The sequence below is a fragment of the Coregonus clupeaformis genome, chromosome 14 (genome assembly GCF_020615455.1).
Source record: "Coregonus clupeaformis isolate EN_2021a chromosome 14, ASM2061545v1, whole genome shotgun sequence".
Lineage (NCBI taxonomy): Eukaryota > Metazoa > Chordata > Actinopteri > Salmoniformes > Salmonidae > Coregonus > Coregonus clupeaformis.
Window position 1 is genome coordinate 21,984,548 of NC_059205.1, and position 26,479 is coordinate 22,011,026.

Consider the following 26,479-nt stretch of genomic DNA (forward strand, 5'->3'; position numbering starts at 1 on the left):
GGAGCATAAAGATCACCAGTGTGCTGTGGTTTCTTTTCTACTCAGCTTACTGTTTTTCTCCATGCATCTGGTAGTACGTTAGGCGTGTGAGTTATACTTTTTATGTTTAACTAAATCCGAAATTACAAACCTCTTCCTTTTAGGAATGTGTTCCGGAAGCTTCTGTCCCATGCAGAGAAAGAAAAGGGTGATGTCCTCTCTCTGAAGGAGATCCTGGCCGAGAGCTCGGAGCCCGGTGAGAAGAAACCGCCCCAGGCCATCAGAACACTCCAACGAACAGGAAAGGCCAAACTGAGGGCCCTGAGAGAGGCCATGTACCATAGCACTGAACACGGCCATGTGGACATCACCATAGACATCCGCAGCTTAGGTCAGAGTTAACATACACACCACCCTGCGCCAAACACATACTGTAGGTCAAATACTTTCAAAAACTTCAAGTGCACTAGACTGGTTTGGTACAATGGAGTGAATGGAACCTTAATCAGGTGTACATCAAGTGCTGGAAGAGCACGGCGCTTGTAACGCCAAGGTAGTGGATTCAAACCCCGGGACCACCCATACACAAAAATGTATGCACGCATGACTGTAAGTCGCTTTGGATAAAAGCGTCTGCTAAATGGCATATTATTTATTATATTATTATTTGAAAGTATTTGATGTATGGATTTGACCCAGGTCTGATGCCGCATTCACGTGGTAGTCATAACTAGGAAACTCTGAAATTTCCGATATGCTAACTGATTGTAGTTATACGTGAGCTGCTTTCAACCAGTTAGCAAGTCGGAAAATGTATAGTTTCCTAGTTCCGACTAGCACGTGAACGCGGCATTACGCAGACATGCCTCACTGTAGACGCCCACCGCTGGGAGCTGTGTTCATGCTGCGCATGGCAATCATCACCCATCAAATCATCTCACAGAGAAAACTCCTCACAACCACCATAGATATCAGCCACCTGGAACAGTGACCATTCCAAGCATGCACCATAGATACGAACATTAATGCTAGTGCACTGCCATCATACAGTATAGTAGACATTCACTGATTAGGTGGGTCCATGGACTGTACAAGACCACCAAATATATCCACAACCGAGGGCCAATGCTAAAACTGCACAATCACCCCATATCCATCACAGACAGCAACAGCTGAACTTTATGCTCATCCATCAACAGTATGAAAATGTATGCACTTACTAACTGTAAGTCGCTCTGGATAAGAACGTCTGCTAAATGACTAAAATGTACATGTAAAATTATAGAGTGAGGAAGACATGGTCAGTGCTTCAGTCATGTTTTAGCTAATTGCTTTTCTTGCTAGTGTAGTAGCTAGCAGCTACAGTATTTACTTTTTTGTTATTTATTCACTGCCACTGGTCTTCTCAGGTGTCCCATGGACTCTGCACACTTGGCTGGAGTCTCTGCGCACCTGTTTCCTGCAGCACCGGCGTCCACTGATCCAGGGTCTGCTAAAGGACTTCAGTTGCATCCAAGAGGAGGAGTACACTGAGGAGCTCATCACCCACGGACTGCCACTTATGTTCCAGATCCTCCACGCCAGCAAGGTGATGTGATTGTGTGTCCTCCCCAATTTAAGGCCACCATTGTCATGTTCACTAGGGACCAAACAGAAGAAAACGGACTGAAACAGGGAAGGAGTACCTGGACTTTTCCAATAGGAAACGCTCATTTTCATTTGTAGTTTCCAAAATGTTTTTAAAACATGTTCTGTTGTGAGCCCATATGACCAGGAAAATTCCAGGTAGTTCTGTGCAGTCTCAGAGTTTTCCTGTAGGTCACGTGGCCAGGAAAAACTCAGGGCCCTACCTCCTTTCATGGCACATGTTTTTATTAACATTTCTTGTTTTTCTTACCAATCACTTGCTTTTTACTGTACATTGCCAGCTAGTGGTTTTAGTTTTTGTGCTGTTAAAAATTAATATATTGTCCTGATGCAAGTCTGTGTCAATCATGTACTTTCTGACTTTTCTTAATATGCATCTTGGTATGATGTACTTTTTTGATATATTTTCTTCCCATGTACAGTTGAAGTCGGAAGTTTACATACACTTAGGTTGGAGTCATTAAAACTATTTTTTCAACCACTCCACAAATTTCTTGTTAACAAACTATAGTTTTGGCAAGTCGGTTAGGACATCTACTTTGTGCATTACACAAGTAATTTTTCCAACAATTGTTTACAGACAGATTATTTCACTTATAATTCACTGTATCACAATTCCAGTGGGTCAGATGTTTACATACACTAAGTTGACTGTGCCTTTAAACAGCTTGAAAAATTCCAGAAAATGATGTCATGGCTTTAGAAGCTTCTGATAGGCTAATTGACATCATTTGAGTCAAGTGGAGGTGTACCTGTGGATGTATTTCAAGGCCTACCTTCAAACTCAGTGCCTCTTTGCTTGATATCATGGGAAAATCAAAAGAAATCAGCCAAGACCTCAGAAAAAAAATGGTAGACCTCCACAAGTCTGGTTCATCCTTGGGAGCAATTTCCAAACGCCTGAAGGTACCACGTTCATCTGTACAAACAATAGTACGCAAGTATAAACACCATGGGACCACACAGCCGTCATACCGCTCAGGAAGGAAACGCGTTCTGTCTCCTAGAGATTAACGTACTTTGGTGCGACAACATCAAAGGACCTTGAGAGGATGCTGGAGGAAACAGGTACAAATGTATCTATGTCCACAGTCCACAGTCCTATATCGACATAACCTGAAAGGCCGCTCAGCAAGGAAGAAGCCACTGCTCCAAAACCGCCATTAAAAAGCCAGACTACGGTTTGCAACTGCACAAAGATTGTACTTTTTGGAGAAATGTCCTCTGGTCTGATGAAACAAAAATAGAACTGTTTGGCCATAATGACCATCGTTATGTTTGGAGGAAAAAGGGGGTTGCTTGCAAGCCGAAGAACACCATCCCAAACGTGAAGCACGGGGGTGGTAGCATCATGCTGTGGGGGTGCTTTGCTGCAGGAGGGACTGATGCACTTCACAAAATAGATGGCATCATGAGGAAGGAAAATGATGTGGATATATTGAAGCAACATCTCAAGACATCAGTCAGGAAGTTAAAGCTTGGTCGCAAATGGGTCTTCCAAATGGACAATGACCCCAAGCAAATTTCCAAAGTTGTAGCAAAATGGCGTAAGGACAACAAAGTCAAGGTATTGGAGTGGCCATCTCAAAGCCCCTGACCTCAATCCTATAGAAAATGTGTGGGCAGAACTGAAAAAGTGTGTGCGAGCAAGGAGGCCTACAAACCTGACTCAGTTACACCAGCTCTGTCAGGAGGAATGTGCCAAAATTCACCCAACTTATTGTGGGAAGCTTGTGGAAGGCTACCTGAAACGTTTGACCCAAGTTAAACAATTTAAAGGCAATGCTACCAAATACTAATTGAGTGTATGTAAACTTCTGACCCACTGGGAATGTCATGAAAGAAATAAAAAGCTGAAATAAATCATTCTCTCTACTATTATTCTGACATTTCACATTCTTAACATAAAGTGGTGATCGTAACTGACCTACAACAGGGAATTTTTACTAGGATTAAATGTCAGGAATTGTGAAAAACTGAGTTTACATGTATTTGGCTAAGGTGTATGTAAACTTCCGACTTCAACTGTATTTAGCAGCTTTGAGTTTTAGTAAAAGCTCTTAAGCAATAAAATGTATTATTCAATCTGTATCATTATATTCATCCATGAATTGCAAAACATTCACCTCTATGGCCCTTGTGTAATCCCTCTTCTTACAGCAATAAGTAAATGGCTTTTTCTCCATACGTTTCCCATTTCCATTGATGTCCTCTTATCTCCTACTTTGCCTGGCCTGCAGAATGAGGTGATCAGCCAGCAGCTGTCTGTGATTTTCACCCAGTGCTATGGGCCCTTCCCTATCCCCAAGCTCACTGAAATCAAGAGGAAGCAGACCTCGCGACTCGGTGAGCAAGAAATGTGTTGGTCCTTGGTTGAATCAGTTTGCACCCATGCCATGCATGTTCAGAGAGGCAGCAGAAGCAGCCGTTACTTGCCTCCCTCTTTGTGTTTGTGGTGCCTCTGAAATGTACTTAAATGTGATGGGATGGAGGATAAATTGCAATAATAACTTATCTTCATCATCAACAGTGTAGTATGAAATGGAAGCTTGAAAACTAGAGATTGAAAAGGAATGTTCTGCTATATGTTAGCAGTTGAAGTTGTATTTCACAACTTTGTGTGTGTGTCTCTAGCACCATCTAGAGTGCAAATGTGAGCGCAAAAAGATTTTGAATTATTGATGGGCTGGTGTTGATGTGTTCTAATTCCTAGCCCTTGATCTAATATGTTCAGCGTTGTTAATAGCTGTCAGCATTTCACAATTGCACTTATGAAGGCCCTGGGGGTGTCATAAATAAATGAAAGCTTGCTTTGACGATGAAGAATTAAGATGCCTTTTGGAACAGTAATGAGATGGGCGGAATTATTCCATTTGATAACAGTTTGCTAAATAGCTTCATTAGGTTGCTACCAAAGCTGCATGCTATAGCTGAGTAGCTCAGTAGCTGATATTACCGTACCCTCTGTCAGATTCATATGAATACAGGAGGCTTCAATCCAGTAAAGCTTTGTGGTCATAGAGATGCTTAGTCAGCAATGCTTACGTTTAGAATTCTCTCTATGGGATATTACATGGGATGCCATTTAAGTATCCAGCTAGCATATCTGTCCAGCCTATGCCATTCTGAGTCATTTATAAAAGGTCACATGCAGGTCAAAGTGGACAAGTAATCAAGATGGCTGAATACACAAGTCAAGTTTATTTCACAATGTCTCTACATTTTCTTTATTAAACACAAACTAAGTGACAATAGAGATAAATATAACACAGTGTTAGAAGTGGATAAATATAGTAATTATCATTCACTTCTTTCAGACCCCCACTTCCTCAACAACAAGGAGATGTCTGATGTAACGTTCCTGGTGGAAGGAAAACCTTTCTATGCACATAAAGTCCTGTTATTTACTGCTTCTGCCAGGTGAGCCACGGAAAGCTAAGAAATTGAGTCATTGATAAAAAATTATGCTTGAACATGATAATCTGTGAAATACTTGGATGTTGGAATTGAACAATGAAACATTTTATAAAAAAAATAGAGAAAAAGAATGCTTGAACAATTAGAATGCCCCAAACTATTTTTTCGAACAAAAAAATGTCAGAGGTGGTTATAAATCAATTATTTTGTTTCCCCCCCGTGCATGTTAGGTTATATCTGTTCATAAGAGTGACAAAGACATGTCACATGCAGTGAGGTAGTGGTGAACAAAATTTGGTGGGTAAACGCTGATCGCCATTGGCAGTGAGTAAAGTAAAGTATACTATCAATGCATTTTTCTGCAAAATAAAAGAAGGTGTTTACCCTCCACTACACCACTAGTCACATGTCACTAATGCAAACTACGACATGCTCCTTTTGTTTTCTGACACCCTGTCTTCCCCACCTTTCTTTAATGATTTCATCCAGGTTTAAATCCCTGCTCCAAAACAGACCGGCAGCAGAGAACACCTGCATTGAGATCAGTCATGTCAAGTACAACATATTCCAGGTAGTCTACTGTATGTACTACTGTAACTAGGTTCCAGTAAATGGGTTAATAGTAATGTGTTAATAGTTCAACTGGGATTTGTAAACTCCTGAGTGGCGCAGTGGTCTAAGGCACTGCATCGCAGTGCTAACTGTGCCACTAGAGATCCTGGTTCGAATCCAGGCTCTGCTGTAGCCGGCCGCAACCGGGAGACCAATGGGGCGGCGCACAATTGGCCCAGCGTCGTCCAGGGTAGGGGAGGGAATGGCCGGCAGGGATGTAGCGTTGATAGAGCATGGCGTTTGCAATGCCAGGGTTGTGGGTTCGATTCCCACGGGGGGCCAGTATAAAAAAATATATATGTATTCACTAACTGTAAGTCGCTCTGGATAAGAGCGTCTGCTAAATGACTAAAATGTAAATGTAAATTTGCACCACAACAATATAGTACCTTAAACCTCCAAAGGGGGGCAGTCATGCTCATTATCGAGAGCAGATTACTACCCTCTACTCAAGCACCCGAAACATTTTTTTTAAAACTCCTGAGCTTTCTAGATTTTTGACATGCTATAGTGTGACATACTGTATATAAGTCAGTAATCATTAAATAGTACTCTTTAAGTACTCTCTTGTTATGGCAAAACAGGTACAGTATACCCTACCCTACCAGTACCAGTAATTCATTTTGGCTGTTCCTATTGTGTTGAGAGGGCTGAGTCATAACAACATTTTCCTGTTACAGTTGGTCATGCAGTACCTGTATTGTGGAGGCACTGAGTCCTTGCACATCAGGAATACTGAGATTATGGAGGTAAGAATTAATTTTTTTTAAATATATTTTATTTCAATGACAATGCATCCATACTTACATACAATAATTCTCAAGCAATTACAATTACACTGGCAGAGCAGGTACGTTAAATCATACATACTGTACATACTGTGCCATGATTATTATCTATGCGTGTAAATTATAAAATTACATTTTGTTTTGCATGTATTACCTCAAGAAATGTGTTTTATAAGCTCATGTTTGCTTGGTGAAAATACACTATATATATACAAAAGTATGTGGACACCCCTTCAAATTAGTGGATTTGGCTATTTCAGCCACACTCGTTGCTGACAGGTGTATAAAATTGAGCACACAGCCATGCAATCTCCATTGACAAACATTGGCAGTAGAATGGCCTTACTGAAGATCTCAGTGACTTTCAACGTGGCACCGTCATAGGATGCCACCTTTCCAACAAGTCAGTTCGTCAAATTTCTGCCCTGCTAGAGGTGCCCCGTGCTGATATTGTGAAGTGGAAATGTCTAGGAGCAACAACGGATCAGCTAGTAGGCCACACAAGCTCACAGAACGGGACTGCTGAAGTGCGTAGCACATAAAAATAATCTGTCCTCGGTTGCCATACTACCTCTGGAAGCAACGTCAGCACAAGAACAGTTCTTCGGGAACTTCATGAAATGGGTTTCCATGGACGAGCAGCCGCACACAAGCCTAAGATCACCATGCACAATGCCAAGCATCGGCTGGAGTGGTGTATATCTGGGTTTGCCTGATGCAAGGAGAACGCTACCTGCCCCAATGCATAGTGCCAACTGTAAAGTTTGGTGGAGGAGGCCTTAGTTCCAGTGAAGGGAAATACAATGGCATTCTAGACGATTATGCGCTTCCAACTTTGAGGCAACAGTTTGGGGAAGGTCCTTTCCTGTTTCAGCATGGCATTGCCCCTGTGCACAAAGCGAGGTCCATACAGAAATGGTTTGTCGAGATTGGTGTGGAAGAATGCCTGCACAGAGCCCTGACCTCAAACCCATCAAACACCTTTGGGATGAATTGGAATGCCGACTAGGAGCCAGGCTTAATCGCCGAACATCAGTGCCCGACCTTACTAATGCTCTTGTGGCTGAATGGAAGCAAGTCCCCGCAGCAATGTCCCAACATCTAGTGGAAAGCCTTCTCAGAAGAGTGGAAGCTGTTATAGCAGCAAATGGGGAACCAACTCCATATTAATGCCAATGATTTTGGAATGAGATGTTCGACGAGCAGGTGTCCACATACTTTTGGTCATGTAGTGTATGTCAATCAATCCATCGTACGTCAGGCATAAGCAGGAAGCCCTAAGACCTGTGCCAAATTCAAAATACTGAAGAATGAAGGTTTAAAGAAGTACCTAAAGAGGCATCGCCAATGGCATCCTCATTTCATTACCCAGAGAGTCCAACCTACTTCTCACTGTGTGTGTTTCTGCTCTCTTTTCCCTCTCTTCCACAGCTCCTGTCTGCAGCAAAATTCTTTCAACTAGAGGCCCTTCAGCGACACTGTGAGATCATCTGCTCCAAGAACATTGCCATGGAAACCTGTGTGGACATCTACAAACATGTTAAGGTGAAAGGCAATGGGAACAAGCCAAACGTGGTTCAAAATGTTTTCTAAAATGAGTTGAAATTGAAAAAACATTTAGTGTTCACATGTGTATTTGTTTGTTTTTAAACTGCACAGGACCAAGAAAAAAAATCTATACTGAAATTGAGATTTTTCACTTCAAAGTCATAAATGTCCAAATGAATGTGGTTGGAGGCAAGTGATTCTTGTTTACTGGTAATTGATCTAACCTGTGATAAGTTGCAGGTGCCTACAGGGTAAAAATAGCCATTGAACCAGTTTTGAAAAGAGAAAACAGAACATTCTGCTCCATTGCACATTTTAAAATGCAAGGGTGCCAATGTATTTGACCACATTTGTAACACATGAAGCTACACCCTTAGAAAAAAAGGTGCTAAGTAGAACCATAAAGTGTTCTTCGGTTTGTCCCCTTAGGGTACCCTTTTTGGTGCAAGGTAGAACCCTTTGCATAGGGTTCTAAATAGAACCCTCTATGAAGGGTTCTGCCTAGAACCCTTTTATCCTCTAAGGTTTCTTCCTAGAACCCTCTGTGAAGGTTTCAACCAGCCTTATTAGCCTTTAAAATGTAACTCTTCATAACAGTATATTACATACTGTACATCATAAGGCCTTTATTTGAGGTCCTAGTTATATATTCTTACACAGTTGTGTTAGGAAACTCTAGGTCTACAGGCCACATCAGGCCTTCAAGTCACATTATGCCGGTTGCAAATTGGTGTGTAATTCCAATTGGAACTTTTCATTACCCACAACCTGCATTCAGAATGACTGTCAGGGTAGGTACAATACATTCTTCTTCTTCTTCTTCTTCTTCTTTGGAATTGGGTTAGTGGATCGCATCCAACTTTAAGGTGCATACACCGCCACCTACTTTATTGAAGTGTGAGGCCAGTCACAGCCTACCTACATTCAATTCTCTTAATTATTCCTGTTCCTAAAAGTAAAGAATTGCACAAACAACTAACCCTACACCTATGTACAACTTTTTTCATAAAAATAAATATCACCACCCCATTCCACTACTTTGACCCTAACTGATCTTACACCAGGCCAACGGCCTGGGAGGACTGGGACTCGTTCAACACACCACTCTTCTGCAGTAAAACCTTGTACAACCAAGTACTTCTCTGCAGCTGCCACCACAACATCTATTTTCAGTGATTTACATTCCATTTCTGCAGTACAGTTGGTAACCATGGCAATGAATGCTAAGAAGCCAACCTTACTGAAGCACACATTCGTATCACTCTGTATTGTCCTAGGCCTACTACTCACCCTTGACCCATCATCCTCTACTCTCTTTACTGCCTCAGCATATGACACCTTCTGTTCTACTCTGACCCTGGCAATCTCAACCTGTCTCTCTCACACCAGACACTTCTGATCCCCAGCAACATGGGCACCCCCACAATTGACACACACATTCCTTTGTCCCATGCCCTCCTGCACACTTCTCACATCTCGGAAACTCCCTCCTACACACTGCTGCAATAAAGCTTGGCATCTGACACACCTTAGTGGGTTCTGCACAAAAGCTCTCACGGGATAACTTACATATCCTAACATGACTTTATCAGGTAAAGACTCTGCTTCAAAACTCAAAAGAAAAGTCAACGTCGTCTCAGTTTCACCACTGTCGCCACCAGGTCTTCGTCGCACCAAACGGCCGGCTTCACAGACACAGGGACATTTCAATTTCAGTAGATCCACGTCAACGCCACCACAGTAATCATTCCTTTCAAAGGTGCCCTGCTCCAGAGAGCAAAGCATGTCACAGATCATGTCCCTCGTCAAGTGACACAAAGGGCCTGCTTCCTCTGGATGGAAGAAATACAGCAAATCATCAAAAGTGGTACAATGAATTAACGGGATGACCTATATCATTTAAATTGAAACAACCATCTCAGTAACGGGTGCAATAAGTCCAGCTACTAAAAGATTGGATTAGTTTAGAAAAATTTATGTTATTTGTCTTTTGTGTAGCATAAGATTAATCAACCAATCAATGTACATGCAAAAACATAGATATTGAAAAAAAACTATTATGAAAATCACCCTGCAATAGAGCATGCTGGGAAATATGAGAATGATGGGCGTGGTTTTTTGTGTTTCACGCCATACAGAGTAAAAACGACACTCAAACAGGTGTGCCTGGAACCTACTAGCATACCCCGTTCAAAGGCACTTAAATATTTTGTCCTGCACATTCACCCTCTGAATGGCACATATACACAATTCATGTCTCAAGGCTTAAAAAACATTCTTTAACCTTTCTCCTCCCCTTCATCTACACTGATTTGAAGTGGATTTAACAAGTGACATCACTAGTCTATGTCATGGAAAGAGAAGGTGTCCTTAATGTTTTGTATACTCCCATATAAGTTCAATTTAAAACATTCTCACATCTAACTCATCAGATTATTTTTAACTCCTGAAGTTCAAGTTTAAACACTGAGGTAAATACTAATGCTTACTACTTAAAGGAAAGAAAAACATTAGCAATAAAAAGCTTATTCAGATCCAGAAGAGCTCTATATAGAACCCTTCTTGCCTTCCAATAATCATCAGAGGACCCTTTCTTCCAAAAACGGTTCTTAGGATGAAAGATGTTCTAGGTAGAATTCTTTGCCTTACAAAGAATCGTTTTCTTCCAAAAAGGATTCTTCAGATGAAAATGGTTCTTGGTAGAACCCTATCCCTCCGCAAAGATTTTGAAACCCTTTTTTCTAAGAGTGTACAGTAAAAGAGGATATAACATAAGTATGCAAAGATAACCATGCATGATACAATGTGTATGTATCAGACATAAAAAAAAACCCATCAGTGACAGAGAGTGCATTGTGACAGAGTGAGTTAAGGTTTTGACTGTATCCTTATGCCCTGTTTAGTTCCTCTGTGCCAGTGAGCTGGCGGCCTTTATCGAAGGCTACTTCCTGAAGAACATGGTGCTGCTGATTGAGGTGGAGGCTTTCAAACAACTGCTGTACGAGATGCCTGCTACAGTGAGCCCCGGACCCTGCCCCAGCCCCATCTCCGACGTTCTCCATGACCTGGAGAAAACTCTAGCCACCCGCATCCACTCCATCCACCTCTCCTCCGCAAAGGGCTCCATCGTGTGACCGCTCTGGGTTATCAAAACGCATTTACAACCACCCAGTAATGTTACTGCAACATCCACCACCCCAATTCATCCACCTGTCCCCTGATAAGGGACCTGGTGGCTGTCAGGGTTGTAAACATTTTCATAACATCCCTGTAATGTTACTGCTATATCAAACCCTGTCCATCTACCTGTCCACCCTTGGGAGTACTGTTGGGTTATGTGACAGGTCTGGGTGGTAACACTTTCACAACATTGCTGCAGCATTACACTTGTGTCCAGCCATCTGACGGCTCCATTGTCTTCTCTTTGTTAGAGGTTTGAACATTGATGTATAACTCCTCTAACGTCACTGCACCATCTAATACATAAAGGTAAAATGTGAACATTTTGTATGACTTGTTACAGGCGTATACTATGCCCATGATAATAAAATGTACAATTGTATTTCATATGAGATGCATACGTGGAATAGGTCCCTTTTGCTGAAAGAGTGGGATAACAGGTAGAATAAAAACTCTTCTTTGAAAAATGCAACTCTTCATTCAGTGGTTAATATCTGGTTTGAGAGTTTACTTGGCTATGTAATATATATTTTTGTAGAATTGGGATGCAAATATGTTTGGTGACAGAGCAGGTGACTAAAGTAAAGGAAAACTGTCTGCCAGTAAGTTACCGTAAAAACAATGTGTTTTTTTTTACAGTGTATTCTTGATAATGATTAACTTTGGAAGTGCATTGTAGCAATGATTTGAGAGTGATTTGAGAATGTAAACACATATGCCAACTCATTCTCTTCATGTGTTGGACAGCATCTCACTCAGTTGTCGATAAAGAATGCGCTGAGGCCGAACTTATCAGAGGAACTTCCACAACTGACCAATACTTCAGTGCTCCTTGAACTGTACTCCCAACAATCATTATCCATTTATGTTTAAAACATGGATGTTCAACTAGGACTAAACTTGTGATATATTTATGAACAATGTCAATAATTTGCATGACACCTCTCAACTGTACTACCCTACTGTTGCGTTTCAGCAGAGCCAACCTCATAGACTACTTTGGAGGAAAGTGAAGAGCTCTATGACGAGTCATAGACTCATAATGGCAGTCTCGAGATGGAAGGGTCTGTCTTCATGCTGTAATTGGGGGACACAATGTAAATATGTCATGAAAGTCAATTGTGTTGGCCGTTCTTTCTACAAACTAATGTACAGTATATTTCATTCACCTACACTTATTTGGCTAACAGCATTGCTCTTGTTGGATGTGTTGCCTGCACAAACGTTGTTCTTAAATGTACAATTCTGTTAATGCAAAGTTGCATGTTAAATGTACAGTATGAATCTTTAGATTTTTCTGTGTAAGACTTTTGTTTACATTTGTGTGTCATGCAGATTGGTATAAGTGAGTAAGGTATTAGTCTTTGATACATGTAGAATTTCAAGCATGGGATGTTTTCCGTCGACGCTGTGCAACTACTGATGCATTCCAAATAATTAAGGTTGAAAGGTGACACGGTAGTTCTTAGGTGATCTCATCAAATAGCTTTGATCGAAACAACCAAAATAGTCAATTGCCATGATAAGATATTGTCAAATCACATGTAGATATTGAGAAATGCTGTATGTATAATGTGTATAAGGTATTATGTATGTCTCAATGGTGCATTAAGCGGTCACACTTTATTTGGATAGTCCATCTGTAGATAATGTACAGATGGTCATAATATCAACAAACTATCTGTTGATAAGCAACTCCTTGCTAAAGTTACGGTTAGGGTAAGGTTTAGAATACGTTTAAGGGTTAAGGTTAGAGTTAGGGGTGGGTTAAGGGTTAGGTTTAGGGTTAGGATGAGGGTTAAGGTTAGGGTTAGGGCAAGGGTTAGTAGATAGTTAGTTGAAATGTTGTTGATAGTCTGTAGATAGTCCATCTGTAGATGCTCTATAGACTATCATAATAAAGTGTTACCCATTAGGCAACTTCCATCTATTAGATATCTATTTTCAATATAATTCCAGGGACATACAGTACCAGTCAAAAGTTTGGACACCTACTCATTCAAGGGTTTTTCTTTATTTTTACTATTTTCTACATTGTAGAATAATAGTTAAGACATCAAAACTATGAAATAACACATATGGAATCATGTAGTAACAAAGAAAAGTGTTAAAAATATCAAAATATATTTTAGATTTTAGATTCTTCAAAGTAGCCACCCTTTGCCTTGATGACAGCTTTGCACAATCTTGGCATTCTCTCAACAAGCTTCATGAGGTAGTCACCTATAATGCATTTCAATTAACAGGTGTGCATTGTTAAAAGTTAATTTGTGGGATTTCTTTCCTTAATGTGTTTGAGCCAATCAGTTGTGTTGTGACAAGGTAGGGTTGGTATACAGAAGATAGCTCTATTTGGTAAAAGACCAAGTTCATATTATGGCAAGAACAGCTCAAATAAGCAAAGAGATATGACAGTCCATCATTACTTTAAGACATGGTCAGTCAATCACAAAAATGTCAAGAACTTTGAAAGTTTGTTGAATTGCAGTCGCAGAAACCATCAAGCGCTATGATGAAACTGGCACTCATGAGGACCGCCACAGGAAAGGAAGACCCAGAGTTACCTCTGCTGCAGAGGAAAAGTTCATTAGAGTTACCAGCCTCAGAAATCGGCAATTAACTGCACCTCAGATTGCAGCCCAAATAGTTCAAGTAACACATCTCAACATCAACTGTTCAGAGGAGACTACGTGAATCAGGCCTTCATGGTCGAATTGCTGCAAAGAAACCACTACTAAAGGACACCAATAAGAAGAAGAGACTTGCTTGGGCAAAAAAACACGAGCAATGGACATTAAACCGGTTGAAATCTGTCCTTTGTTCTGAGTCCAAATTTTAGATTTTTGGTTCAAACCACGTGTCTTTGTGAGACGCAGAGTAGGTGAACGGATGATCTCTGCATGTGTGGTTCCCACCGAGAAGCATGGAGGAGGTGTGATGTAAATGTGTCTGTGATTTATTTAGAATTCAAGGCACACTTAACCAGCATGGATACCACAGCATTCTGCAGCGATACGCCATACCATCTGGTTTGCGCTTAATGGGATTATCATTTCTTTTTCAACGGGACAATGAGCCAAAACACACCTCCAGGCTGTGTAAGGGCTATTTGACCAAGAAGGAGAGTGCTGCATTAGATGACCTAGCCTCCACAATCACCCGACCTCAACCCAATTGAGATGGTTTGGAATGAGTTGGACCGCAGAGTGAAGGAAAAGCAGCCAACAAGTGCTTAGCATATGTGGGAACTCCTTCAAGACTGTTGGAAAAGCATTCCAGGTGACCACCTCATGAAGCTGGTTGAGAGAATGCCAATAGTGTGCAAAGCTGTCATCAAGGCAAAGGGTGGCTACTTTGAAGAATCTATAACATAAAATACATTTAGATTTGTTTAACACTTTTTTGGTTATTACATTATTCCATATGTGTTATTTCATAGTCTTGTTGTCTACACTATTATTCTACAATGTAGAAAATAGTAAAAAATAAAGAAAAATCCTTGAATGAGTAGGTGTGTCCAGACTTTTGACTGGTACTGTAGATTAATAAAATAGTTGTTGTGCAAGCAATGTCATAGAACACTATTTTAGATTGCTTTAAAGCTATATGTTTCAGCTTATTCTAAATCAACTTCACCAGAGAGAATAGAGTGGGGAAACCACAAAACTGGTTTTAGGTCAAACAGAGGACAGTATGTCAGCCATTAAAATAAGGTTTCCCCTTTTACCAATTAAAAAGAAGTGGGTGGTATTTAATGTAGGTTATTGTTAATGCATACTGTTTTAGCTGGAGCCTAAGGTTTGGATAGTGATAAAGTATGAATATATGAGGACATTTTAAATGTGTAAATAAGTAAAAACTTAAATTATATTATAACTTTATTTTCTTACCATATACAGCACTATGTTTTATTTTATGATTGTCCACTGTTATTTTGTTTTACAAAGGGAAAAATATTATAAAAAGATCTGTCTTCAGATTTAGACAATATTTAAGAGACAGTGTAATAGGGCAGTATTACTTCACCCAGAAATGCTCCCCCCCTCCGTCCCTGCAAAAATACAAATGTTGGCATTTTTAGTGCACACGCAAACCCCTTCTACAGGACCGTAAACCTCTGATTTGAGTAGCTTTGATGTAGCTCATGCTAAACAACTCAAAGTAACACTCTGTGAGGGGTATGTGACCTTTATACTGTGTTTATAACATCTGACATTCTGTTAAAAATACGTTCAAAGGATTTCCACATACCCTAACACACTTCTACGTGCCAACTGACACAATGTGTTATGTCAAAGTGCCATTTTATTTTCAAACAAATACTAAGCTAAGCTTCTTGTTTTTTAACCATTTTAATTAAAAACAATTACAGTAAGGTATTTAATTGTTACCCAGAAATGATTTGATATTGAGATAAAAATGGCTGCATTGGACCTTTAATCAATGTGTCATGCACTGTTATGACTACATGGGTTCCTCACATAAGTCATGCTCATGCTTGACTCAAAGACTTGAGGCTGGATTCAATCCGTATCGCAGAAGTATCGCGGAAGATCCGCATTATAGCTCGATTTAAATTAAAAGTCAATGTTCGCGGTGACTGCGTTCGTGGTAAGCGCTGTATATGTCGGCTCAATCGGAAATTACCTTTAAATGTTAACGCGGATCTCCCGCGATATCCCGTGATACTTCAGCCCTTGGTATGTGAACAAAAGCAAAGACAATGCATGACTCTTCCATTGTTTTGTGTCGTCTGTGGATAATATTTCAGCTTTGTCAGATAAAAATGACTCTGGCCTTTTCATTTCTCCTAGCATTTACTTTGCCTGCAAAGTTATTTCTCATAACAAATATATCAGATTCAGATGACACATGGCGTGCATGAGGCATTGATTAGATTTGAAATATAAGGGGAAACTTGCTATTCTTTCGTTCGATTAAACCACGTATATTGTATATTGTACTATATAAATTATATACACAGAGTGTACAAAACATTAGGAACACCTTTCTAATATTGAGTTGCACCCCCTTTTGCCCTCAGAACAGCCTCAATTCATCGGGGCATGGACTCTACAAGGTGTCGAAAGCGTTCCATAGGGATGCTGGCCCATATTTACTCCAATGCTTCCCACAGTTGTGTCAAATTGGCTGGATGTCCTTTGGATGGTGGACCATTCTTGATACACACAGGAAACTGTTGAGCGTGAAAAACCCAGCAGCGTTGCAGTTCTTGACACACTCAAACCGGTGCGGCTGGCACCTACTACCATACCCCGTTCAAAGGCACTTCAATCTTTTGTCTTGCCTATTCACCCTCTGAATGGCACACATACACAATCCATGTCTCAATTGTCTCAAGGCTTAAAATGTGTTCTTTAACCTGTCTCCCCCCTTCATCTACACTGATTGAAGTGGATTTAACAAGTGACATCAATAAGAGATCAGCTTTCACCTGGATTCACCTGCTCAGTCTATGTCATGGAAAGATCAGGTGTTCCTAATGTTTTGTACACTCTGTGTATATATTATCAAAATGTACACCATTATACATGGTGTACATTTCAGGGATGTGGTTTAGTATAACTACAAACAAAGAATGTCACGGTCGTGCTACAGTGCAATTGTTCCATGACATGCATTTGTGTACAGCCAATAAAATGATCACAATTTAACCCGTTTTCATGTTGATATTTTACTTATTCATTGTCATGTTACAGTGACTTTTAAATGTTTCTAGATATGACTTCCATTTATTAGTAAATGACTACCTCTGGAGTGTTCATCGGATCTGTCACCAGTATTTTCTAACCTTTTCACCAAAATATTTTATTTGTTCCTTTGAAATGTTTCTGAAAACTGAGTCTAGTTATTTTCTCCCCACACAAGTAAAACATTCTCAGCACAAACTCATCCACATGTACAGCATACTACATGAGAAACACTGCCTGTCTGACAGCATGGCCTGACAGTAATTTATCGATCGCTCCACCATTGAGCAAATGAGAACAAACCTTAAAACAAAAAGAACATGGCTGCTCCCCCACAAGGGCAGTGGAATGTCTGTGACCAAACTGGTGGCGAAAGCCATATGAGCAGGGGAAAGGAACAATAGCGTGTTTGAAGGTCATAAAGGACCGAGGGGAGAAAGTTTGGCCTTGATTCAGGTTTTGGGGGTGTTTTTCTGTCTGTACACACCCCCTATCGCTCTACATCACAATAAAACCAGTGTCTCTGGAGAATGGGGGATGGAGCAGAAGAGCACTTCACCTCACAACCCTGAACATAATGAAGTGGTTCCGATATTCAGCTACAAACTTAAAGCGCTTTTCAGCTGCAAGGCAAGGGCTTTTCACTTCACTCTTCTAATTAAAGTTGCCTGGAAGAACCTTTTGGGGTTAAAAAAATTGCCACACCGGTGGAACCTTTCCAGTTCAAAAAGGTTCCTCTGAAAAGGGTTTTTGAGGAACCCCTGTGTTCAAACCGGAACCTTTTTGTGATGGAAGGGGTTTCATTTTGAACCTTTTTAATAATATATTGTAGAGATGGCAGCCTATCAGAAGATTGGAGGCATGGCTTATTTCAGGTGTGGCTTATAGATTTGATAGTTATTTTTGGCCACCCGTGATCGTAAATGTCATTCCTGTTCATCATGTTAAGTTTGTACGCTGCAAATGAAAATGTTCCTTGAACATTGATGCATATTACTTTTTCTAATATAATATTAAGAATATTAACTGTTTCCATATAGCAATGGACTGTAGATATTGCTGATTACATATAGCAACTATTTGCATAGGCTCTTGAGGAACTCATACCTCTGTAGGCCTGATTGAAGCTACTAAACTGTCAGTGTTCAACCTTAACATGTGATGATAATATAACAGAGCAGATGAACGGGTGGCCCAAAAATATCTATCTAAAAGCCACATCCCTACTAAGCCACGCCTCCAGTCCAGGGCTCTTTCAGGAACCCTTAGCTACAGTGCCTTCGGAAAGTATTCTGAGTTCATGACTTTTTCCACATTTTGATACATTACAGCCTTATTCTAAAATTGCTTTAAAAAAAAAATAATTCTTCATCAATCTACACAGAATACCCTTTTTTTTTTTAATGTTTGCTAATTTATTAAAAATAAAGAAAATAAATATCACATTAATATAAGTATTCAGACCCTTTACTCAGTACTTTATTGAAGCACCTTTGGCAGCGATTACTGCATCAAGTCTTCTTGGGTATGACGCTACAAGCTTCGCACACCTGTATTTGGGTAGTTTCTCCCATTCTTCTCTGCAGATGCTCTCAAGCTATGTCAGGTTGGATGGGGAGCGTTGCTGCAAAGCTATTTTCAGGTCTCTCCAGAGATGTTTGATCGGGTTCAAGTCCGGGCTCTGGCTGGGCCACTCAAGGACATTCAGAGACTTGTCCCGAAGCCACTCCTGCGTTGTCTAGGCTGTGTGCTTAGGGTCGTTGCCTTGTTGGAAGGTGAACCTTCAACCCAGTCTGAGGTCCTGAGCGCTCCGGGGTAGGTTCTCATCAAGGATCTCTCTGTACTTTGCTCCGTTCATCTTTGCCTCGATCCTGACTATTCTCCCAGTCCCTGCCGCTGAAAAACATCCCCACAGCATGATGCTGCCACCACCATGCTACACCATAGGGATGGTGCCAGGTTTCCTCCAGATTTGAAGCTTGGCATTCATGCCAAAGAGTTCAATCTTGGTTTCATCAGATCAGAGAATCTTGTTTCTCATGATCTGAGAGTCTTTAGATGTCTTTTGGCAAACTCCAAGCAGGCTGTCATGTGCATTTTACTAAGGAGTGGCTTCTGTCTGGGCACTCTACCATAAAGGCCTGATTGGTGGAGTGCTGCAGATACGGTTGTCCTTCTGGAAGGTTCTCCCATCTCCACAGAGGAACTCTAGAACTCTGTCAGAGTGACCATTGGGTTCTTGGTTGCCTCCCTGACCAAGGCCCTACTCCCGCGATTGCTCAGTTTGGCCAGATTACAGCTCTAGGAAGAGTTTTGGTGTTTCCAAACTTCTTTCATTTAAGAATGATGGAGGCCACTGTGTTCTTGGGGACATTCAATGCTGCAGACATTTTTTGGTACCCTTCCCCAGATCTGTGCCTCGACACGATCTTGTCTCGGAGCTCTACGGACAATTCCTTCGACCTCATGGCTTGGTTTTTGTTCTGACATGTTCTGACATTAATAATTATATTTTGTTTGTTTTTACTCCTGAACGTCCTCCGATCATTTTCATGATTTCATGGTTTGCTTCTATATGCCATATTTTTCTAACTGTGCTCTTTCACAAAAGCTCTCAACCTATAACCTGTATACTTATTATGGACACAGTATGCTTACCTCTTTGCTTGCTCCCCCTTGCCAATACCGTGAAACTAGAAGTGGTCATCCTGACTAAGTACGATAATCTTGATCAACCTTATGCTTTATGCACCTGAATCAGGGAAAAGAAAATGGAACACCAAAATATGAACTTTTTGAAGGGATCAGTAACTTGGGAAAGTATGAATAGATGTGGCCTATATAAAATGCAAACAATATTTTCCAAACAAAAATGTATTCTGAACAATCATGCACCAATGTAAATGACTTATCAGATAAAGTCCTTATCAGATTCTGCAGGTAGAGTGTTGGGGTCTGTTGTAAGTAAACTGAAAATCTGTAAAGACCTTGGCTCTTGTACAAATTCACATCTCTTTGTGTCCTATATCGAACAATCCTGCTTGAATATAGTTTTTTTAAAGAATCCAAAACAGCTACAGTGCCCAGAAAGTATTCATACCCCTTGACTTATTCCACATTTTCTTGTGTTACAGCCTGAATTCAGAAATGGATTATGTAACCTCTCACCTAACAAGAAATCAAAGGTCCTTGTGTGCCCAATTGAGAACCAAGATACTGCCTCTGGCAATTAAAGTATGTGCAATGTCATAGATGAAGATGAGCGGCTATGTACGGTCTGGGGTTTAGGGGAGGTTGAGAATGAACTGCACTTTTAATTTAATGTGCTTTATATGATGATTTAAGAGTAAACTTGTTTGATAACATGCAACAGCAGAAACCAAAACTTGTGTGGATTAGAGATGAAGAGAAACTTCAATGGCTATTTAAAAAATAAGTGTTCCTGGTTGTAAAGGTATTTCCAAAGCTTGGAAGATACGCCAAGATAACAATTAGTTATACTATTGAAATGGCAGGTTTTTGTTTGAATTTCAATAGTTTTTCATTTATGTGCGAATGTATGTATGCATTTACTATGTACAGAATGTGTGCATATACAGTACCAGTCAAACGTTTGGACACACCTACTCATTCAAGGGTTTTTCTTTATTTTTAAAATGTTTTATATTGTAGAATAATAGTGAAGACATCAAAACTATGAAATAGCACACATGGAATCATGCAGTAACCACAAAAGTGTTAAACAAATCAAAATATATTTTATATTTGAGATTCCTCAAATGGCCACAATATGCCTTGATGACAGCTTTGCACACTCTTGGCATTCGCTCAACCAGCTTCACCTGGAATGCTTTTCCAACAATCTTGAAGGAGTTTCCACACTGATTTTCCTTCACTCTGCCGTCCGTCTCATCCCAAACCATCTCAATTGGGTTGAGGTAGGGGGATTGTGGAGGCCAGGTCATCTGATGCAGCACTCCATCACTCTCCTTTTTGGTAAAATAGCCCTTACATAGCCTGGAGGTGTGTGTTGGGTCATTGTCCTATTGAAAAACAAATGATAGTCCCCCTAAGCCCAAACCAGATGGGATGGCGTATCGCTGCAGAATGCTGTGGTGGCCATGATGGTTAAGTGTGCCTTGAATTCTAAATACATCACAGCCAGTGTCACCAGCAAAGCACCCCCACACAATAACACCTCCTCCTCCATGCTTTACGGTGGGAACCACACATGCGGAGATCATCCAATCACCCACACCGTGTCTCACAAAGACACGGCGGTTGGAACCAAAAATCTCCAATTTGGACTCCAGACCAAAGGACACATTTCCACCGATCTAATGTCCATTGCTCGTGTTTCTTGGCCCAAAAATGTCTCTTCTTATTATTTGTGTCCTTTAGTAGTGGTTTCTTTGCAGCAAATCGACCATGAAGGCATGATTCACACAGTCCCCTCTGAACAGTTATGTTGAGATGTGTCTGTGACTTGAACTCTGTGAATAATTAATTTGGACTGCAATTTCTGAGGCTAGCAACTCTAATGAACTTATCCTCTACAGCAGAGGTAACTCTGGGTCTTCCGTTCCTGTGGCGGTCCTCAAAAGAGCCAGTTTCATCATAGCGCTTGATGGTTTTTGCGACTTGAAAAAACGTTCAAAGTTCTTGAATTTTTCCGGATTGACTGACCTTTATGTCTTAAAGTAATGATGGACTGTCATTTCTCTTTGCTTATTTGAGCTGTTCTTGCCATAATATGGACTTGTTCTTTTACCAAATAGGGCTATCTTCTATATACCCCCCCACCCCCACCTTGTCAGAACACAACTGATTGGCTCAAACGCATTAAGAAGGAAAGAAATTCCACAGATTAACTTTAAAAAGGCAAACTTGTTAATTGAAATGCATTCCAGGTGACTACCTCATGAAGCTGGATGAGAGAATGCCAAGAGTGTGCAAAGCTGTCATCAATGCAAAGGGTGGCTATTTGAAGAATCTCAAATATAAAATATATTTTGATTTGTTTAACACTTCTTTGGTTACTACATGATTCCATATGTGTTATTTCATAGTTTTGATGTCTTCACTATTATTCTACAATGTATAAAATAGTCAAAATAAAGAAAAACCCTTGAATGAGTAGGTGTGTCGAAACTGTTTAAACGTATAGAAGACCCAGAGTTACCTCTGCTGCAGAGGAAAAGTTCATTAGAATTACAAGCCTTAGAAATTGCAGCCCAAATAAAGGCTTCACAGAGTTCAAGTCACAGACACATCTCAACATCAACTGTTCAGAGGGGACTGTATGAATCAGGCCTTCATTGTCGAATTGCTGCAAAGAAACAACTACTAAAGGACACCAATAATAAGAAGAGACCTGCTTGGGCCAAGAAACACGAGCAATGGACATTAGACTCGTATAAATGTGTCCTTTGGTCTGGAGTCCAAATTGGAGATTTTTGGTTCCAACCGCCGTGGCTTTGTGAGACGCAGTGTGGGTGAACGGATGATCTCCGCATGTGTATTTCCCACCATAAAGCATAGAGGAGGAGGTGTTATGGTGACACTGTCTGTGATTTATTTAGAATTCAAGGCACACTTAACCAGCATGGCTACCACATCGTTCTGCAGCAATATGCCATCAAATCTGGTTAGTGGGATTATCATTTGTTTTTAAACAGTACAATGACCCAACACACCTCCATGTTGTGTAAGGGTTATTTTACCAAAAAGGAGAGCGATGGAGTGCTGCATCAGATGACCTGGTCTCCACAATCCCCCTACCTCAACCCAATTGAGATGGTTTGGGATGAGACGGACGGCAGAGTGAAGGAAAAGCAGCCAACAAGTGCTCAGCATATGTGGGAACTCCTTCAAGACTGTTGGAAAAGCATTCCAGGTGAAGCTGGTTGAGAGAATGCCAAGAGTGTGCAAAGCTGATGTCAAGGCAAAGGGTGGCTATTTGAAGAATCTCAATTATAAAATATATTTTGATTTGTTTAACACTTTTTTGGTTACTACCTTAATTCCATATATGTTATTTCATATGTTTGATGTCTTCACAATTATTCTACAATGTATAAAATAGTAAAAATAAAGAAAAACCCTTGAAAGAGTCGGTGTGTGATGAGTGTGTCAGGTGCAGGAGTCAGGTGCAGGAGCGTAATCACCGAATACAGAGTTTATTCCTATGTTGACACACAAATGTCAACAAAACAGGCACAGGGGAAACTCTCATCCCTGGCAAATATACTGTAACGGTAGATTCCAATAATACATAGGCACAGGGGAAAATCTACCCTGGCAACCAAATGTATGAGTAGCTCCACCGAGCTATACTACTCTCACAACTAACAATCACCCACAAGCACAAGGGGGCAGAGGGAACACTTATACACGGACTAATGAGGGGATTAGAACCAGGTGTGTGTGATAAACAAGACAAGACAAATGTGATGATGATTGGGGCGGCAGTGGTTAGTAAGCCGGTGACAACGAACGCCGAAGCCTGCCCGAAAAAGGTGTGGAGGCAGCCTCGGCCGAAGTTGTGACACGGTGTGTCCAAACTTTTGACTGGTAGTGTATATACAATACTTAAGTATTAAAAGTAAATGTAATTGCTAAAATATACTTAAGCATAAAAAATTAAAGTAGAAATCATCTCACATTCCTTATATTAAACAAACCAGATGGCAGGATTACATTTTTTTTTTATGGATAGCCAGGGGCAAGGGCACACTCCAACACTCAGACATCATTTACAAACGAAGCATTTGTGTTTAGTGAGTCCGCCAGATCAGAGGCATTAGGGATTGAACAGGGATATTCCCTTGATAAGTGCATGCATTTGACAATTTTCCTGTCCTGCTAAGCATTCGAAATTTAACAAGTACTTTTGGGTGTCAGGAAAAATGTTTGGAGTAAAAAGTATATTACTTTCTTTAGGAATGTAGTGGAGTAAAAGTAAAAGTAGTCAAAAAATATAAATAGTAAAGTAAAGTAAAGATATCCCAAAAAACTACTTAAGTAGTACTTGAAAGTATTTGATTATTTTATTTGTGGGCTGGGCATCATTGAAGATGCTTGACACTATAATAATCAAATAATCAAATCAACTTACCATTCAAACTATGTCAAAGTCTCCTACATATCCTTGCAGATTTTAGCAGGCTTTATGAGGCATTTACAAACAGGCAAAATAGAATAATTATTTAAACAGAGAAAAAAGTAGGTACAGAACCATACACTCGCAATGACTCCAGTTGCCCAGCACACCACATCACACCAAGTCTGCAACCTTTTTTTTTACCCTGTGCTGCCAGTCAATCGGAAAATAATAGCTCAATTTGGCCACAGGATGGTTCTATAGTGTCGGAATTCATCATCTTCGTCATCATCATCATGATGAAAATTTGGAAATATGCAGTGGGGAGAACAAGTATTTGATACACTAACGATTTTGCAGGTTTTCCTACTTACGAAGTATGTAGAGGTCTGTAATTTTTATCATAGGTACACTTCAACTGTGAGAGACGGAATCTAAAACAAAAATCCAGAAAATCACATTGTATGATTTTTAAGTAATTCATTTGCATTTTATTGCATGACATAAGTATTTGATACATCAGAAAAGCAGAACTTAATATTTGGTACAGAAACCTTTGTTTGCAATTACAGAGATCATACGTTTCCTGTAGGTTTTGACCAGGTTTGCACACACTGCAGCAGGGATTTTGGCCGACTCTTCCATACAGACCTTCTCCAGATACTTCAAGTTTTGGGGCTGTCGCTGGGCATTATGGACTTTCAGCTCCCTCCAAAGATGTTCTATTGGGTTCAGGTCTGGAGACTGGCTAGGCCACTCCAGGACCTTGAGATGCTTCTAACAGAGCCACTCCTTAGTTGCCCTGATTGTGTGTTTCGGGTCGTTGTCATGCTGGAAGACCCAGCCACGACCCATCTTCAATGCTCTTACTGAGGGAAGGAGGTTGTTGGCCAAGATCTTGCGATACATGGCCCCATCCATCCTCCCCTCAATACGGTGCAGTCGTCCGGTCCCCTTTGCAGAAAAGCATCCCCAAAGAATGATGTTTCCACCTCCATGCTTCACGGTTGGGATGGTGTTCTTGGGGATGTACTCATCCTTCTTCTTCCTCCAAACACGGCGAGTGGAGTTTAGACCAAAAAGCTCTATTTTTGTCTCTTCAGACCACATGACCTTCTCCCATTTCTCCTCTGGATCATCCAGATGGTCATTGGCAAACTTCAGACGGGCCTGGACATGCGCTGGCTTGAGCAGGGGGACCTTGCGTGCGCTGCAGGATTTTAATCCATGACTGCGTAGTGTGTTACTAATGGTTTTCTTTGAGACTGTGGTCCCAACTCTCTTCAGGTCATTGACCAGGTCCTGCGTGTAGTTCCGGGCTGATCCCTCACCTTCCTCATGATCATTGATGCCCCACGAGGTGAGATCTTGCATAGAGCCCCAGACCGAGGGTGATTGACCGTTATCTTGAACTTCTTCCATTTTCTAATAATTGCGCCAACAGTTGTTGCCTTCTCACCAAGCTGCTTGCCTATTGTCCTGTAGCCCATCCTAGCCTTGTGCAGGTCTACAATTTAATCCCTGATGTCCTTACACAGCTCTCTGGTCTTGGCCATTGGGGCGGCAGGTAGCTTAGTGGTTAAGAGCGTTGTGCCTTTAACCGAAAGGTCGCTGGTTCTAATCCCCGAGCCGACTAGGTGAAAAATCTGTCGATGTGCCCTTGAGCAAGGCACTTAACCCTAATTGCTCCTGTAAGTCGCTCTGGATAAGAGCGTCTGCTAAATGACTAAAATGTAAATATAAAAAAATGAGAGGTTGGAGTCTGTTTGATTGAGTGTGTGGACAGGTGTCTTTTATACAGGTAACGAGTTCAAACAGGTGCAGTTAATACAGGTAATGAGTGGAGAACGGGAGGGCTTCTTAAAGAAAAACGAACAGGTCTGTGAGAGCCGGAATTCTTACTGGTTGGTAGGTGATCAAATACTTATGTCATGCAATAAAATGCAAATTAATTACTTAAAAATCATACAATGTGATTTTCTGATTTTTGTTTTAGATTCCGTCTCTCACAGTTGAAGTTTACCTATGATAAATGTTACAGACCTCTACATGCTTTGTAAGTAGGAAAACCTGCAAAATCGGCAGTGTATCAAATACTTGTTCTCCCCACTGTATATAGTGATGACCATTCCCATTTACAGTAAATTTAAACAAACACTTATTTATTTTATCATGTCCTATTACATGGTTTTTAGGAGAATATGTGCTTTGCATGAGCTATTTTTTAAATTCAAGTTTTTATTTGTAGCCTATATTTTGTACAGGTGTGCATGCACGTATACACCCGGGATCGTGATCATGCCCTGCAATGTCTTAACCCTTGGCCTACATTGGCCATGCCCCCTTGGAATTAACATAAATAAATAAAAATCCCCATCAAAATCCGTCAGTTTAAGATAGTGATATGTGGTGTTTTGCATGGGCTGCATCTCAATCCACCACATCCACCGATATTGCCCTTCCACATCTGTGGTGAAAGGTGGCAGCGCTAGACA

General features: G+C 40.7%; 1 protein-coding gene across 1 annotated transcript in view; it reads left to right on the forward strand.

Annotated features, from left to right (window-relative positions):
• LOC121581360 (ankyrin repeat and BTB/POZ domain-containing protein BTBD11-A) overlaps positions 1 to 12,908 on the forward strand; it is a 301,845-nt gene extending 288,937 nt beyond the window's left edge. Inside the window, exons 9-16 of the mRNA XM_045224749.1 lie at positions 144 to 370; positions 1,389 to 1,567; positions 3,867 to 3,972; positions 4,944 to 5,046; positions 5,533 to 5,614; positions 6,336 to 6,404; positions 7,875 to 7,988; positions 10,895 to 12,908. Of these exons, the coding sequence (XP_045080684.1) occupies positions 144 to 370; positions 1,389 to 1,567; positions 3,867 to 3,972; positions 4,944 to 5,046; positions 5,533 to 5,614; positions 6,336 to 6,404; positions 7,875 to 7,988; positions 10,895 to 11,125 (1,111 nt within the window). The 3' untranslated portion in view covers positions 11,126 to 12,908. The remainder of the gene's footprint in view (positions 1 to 143; positions 371 to 1,388; positions 1,568 to 3,866; positions 3,973 to 4,943; positions 5,047 to 5,532; positions 5,615 to 6,335; positions 6,405 to 7,874; positions 7,989 to 10,894) is intronic.
• Positions 12,909 to 26,479: the final 13,571 nt, after the last annotated feature.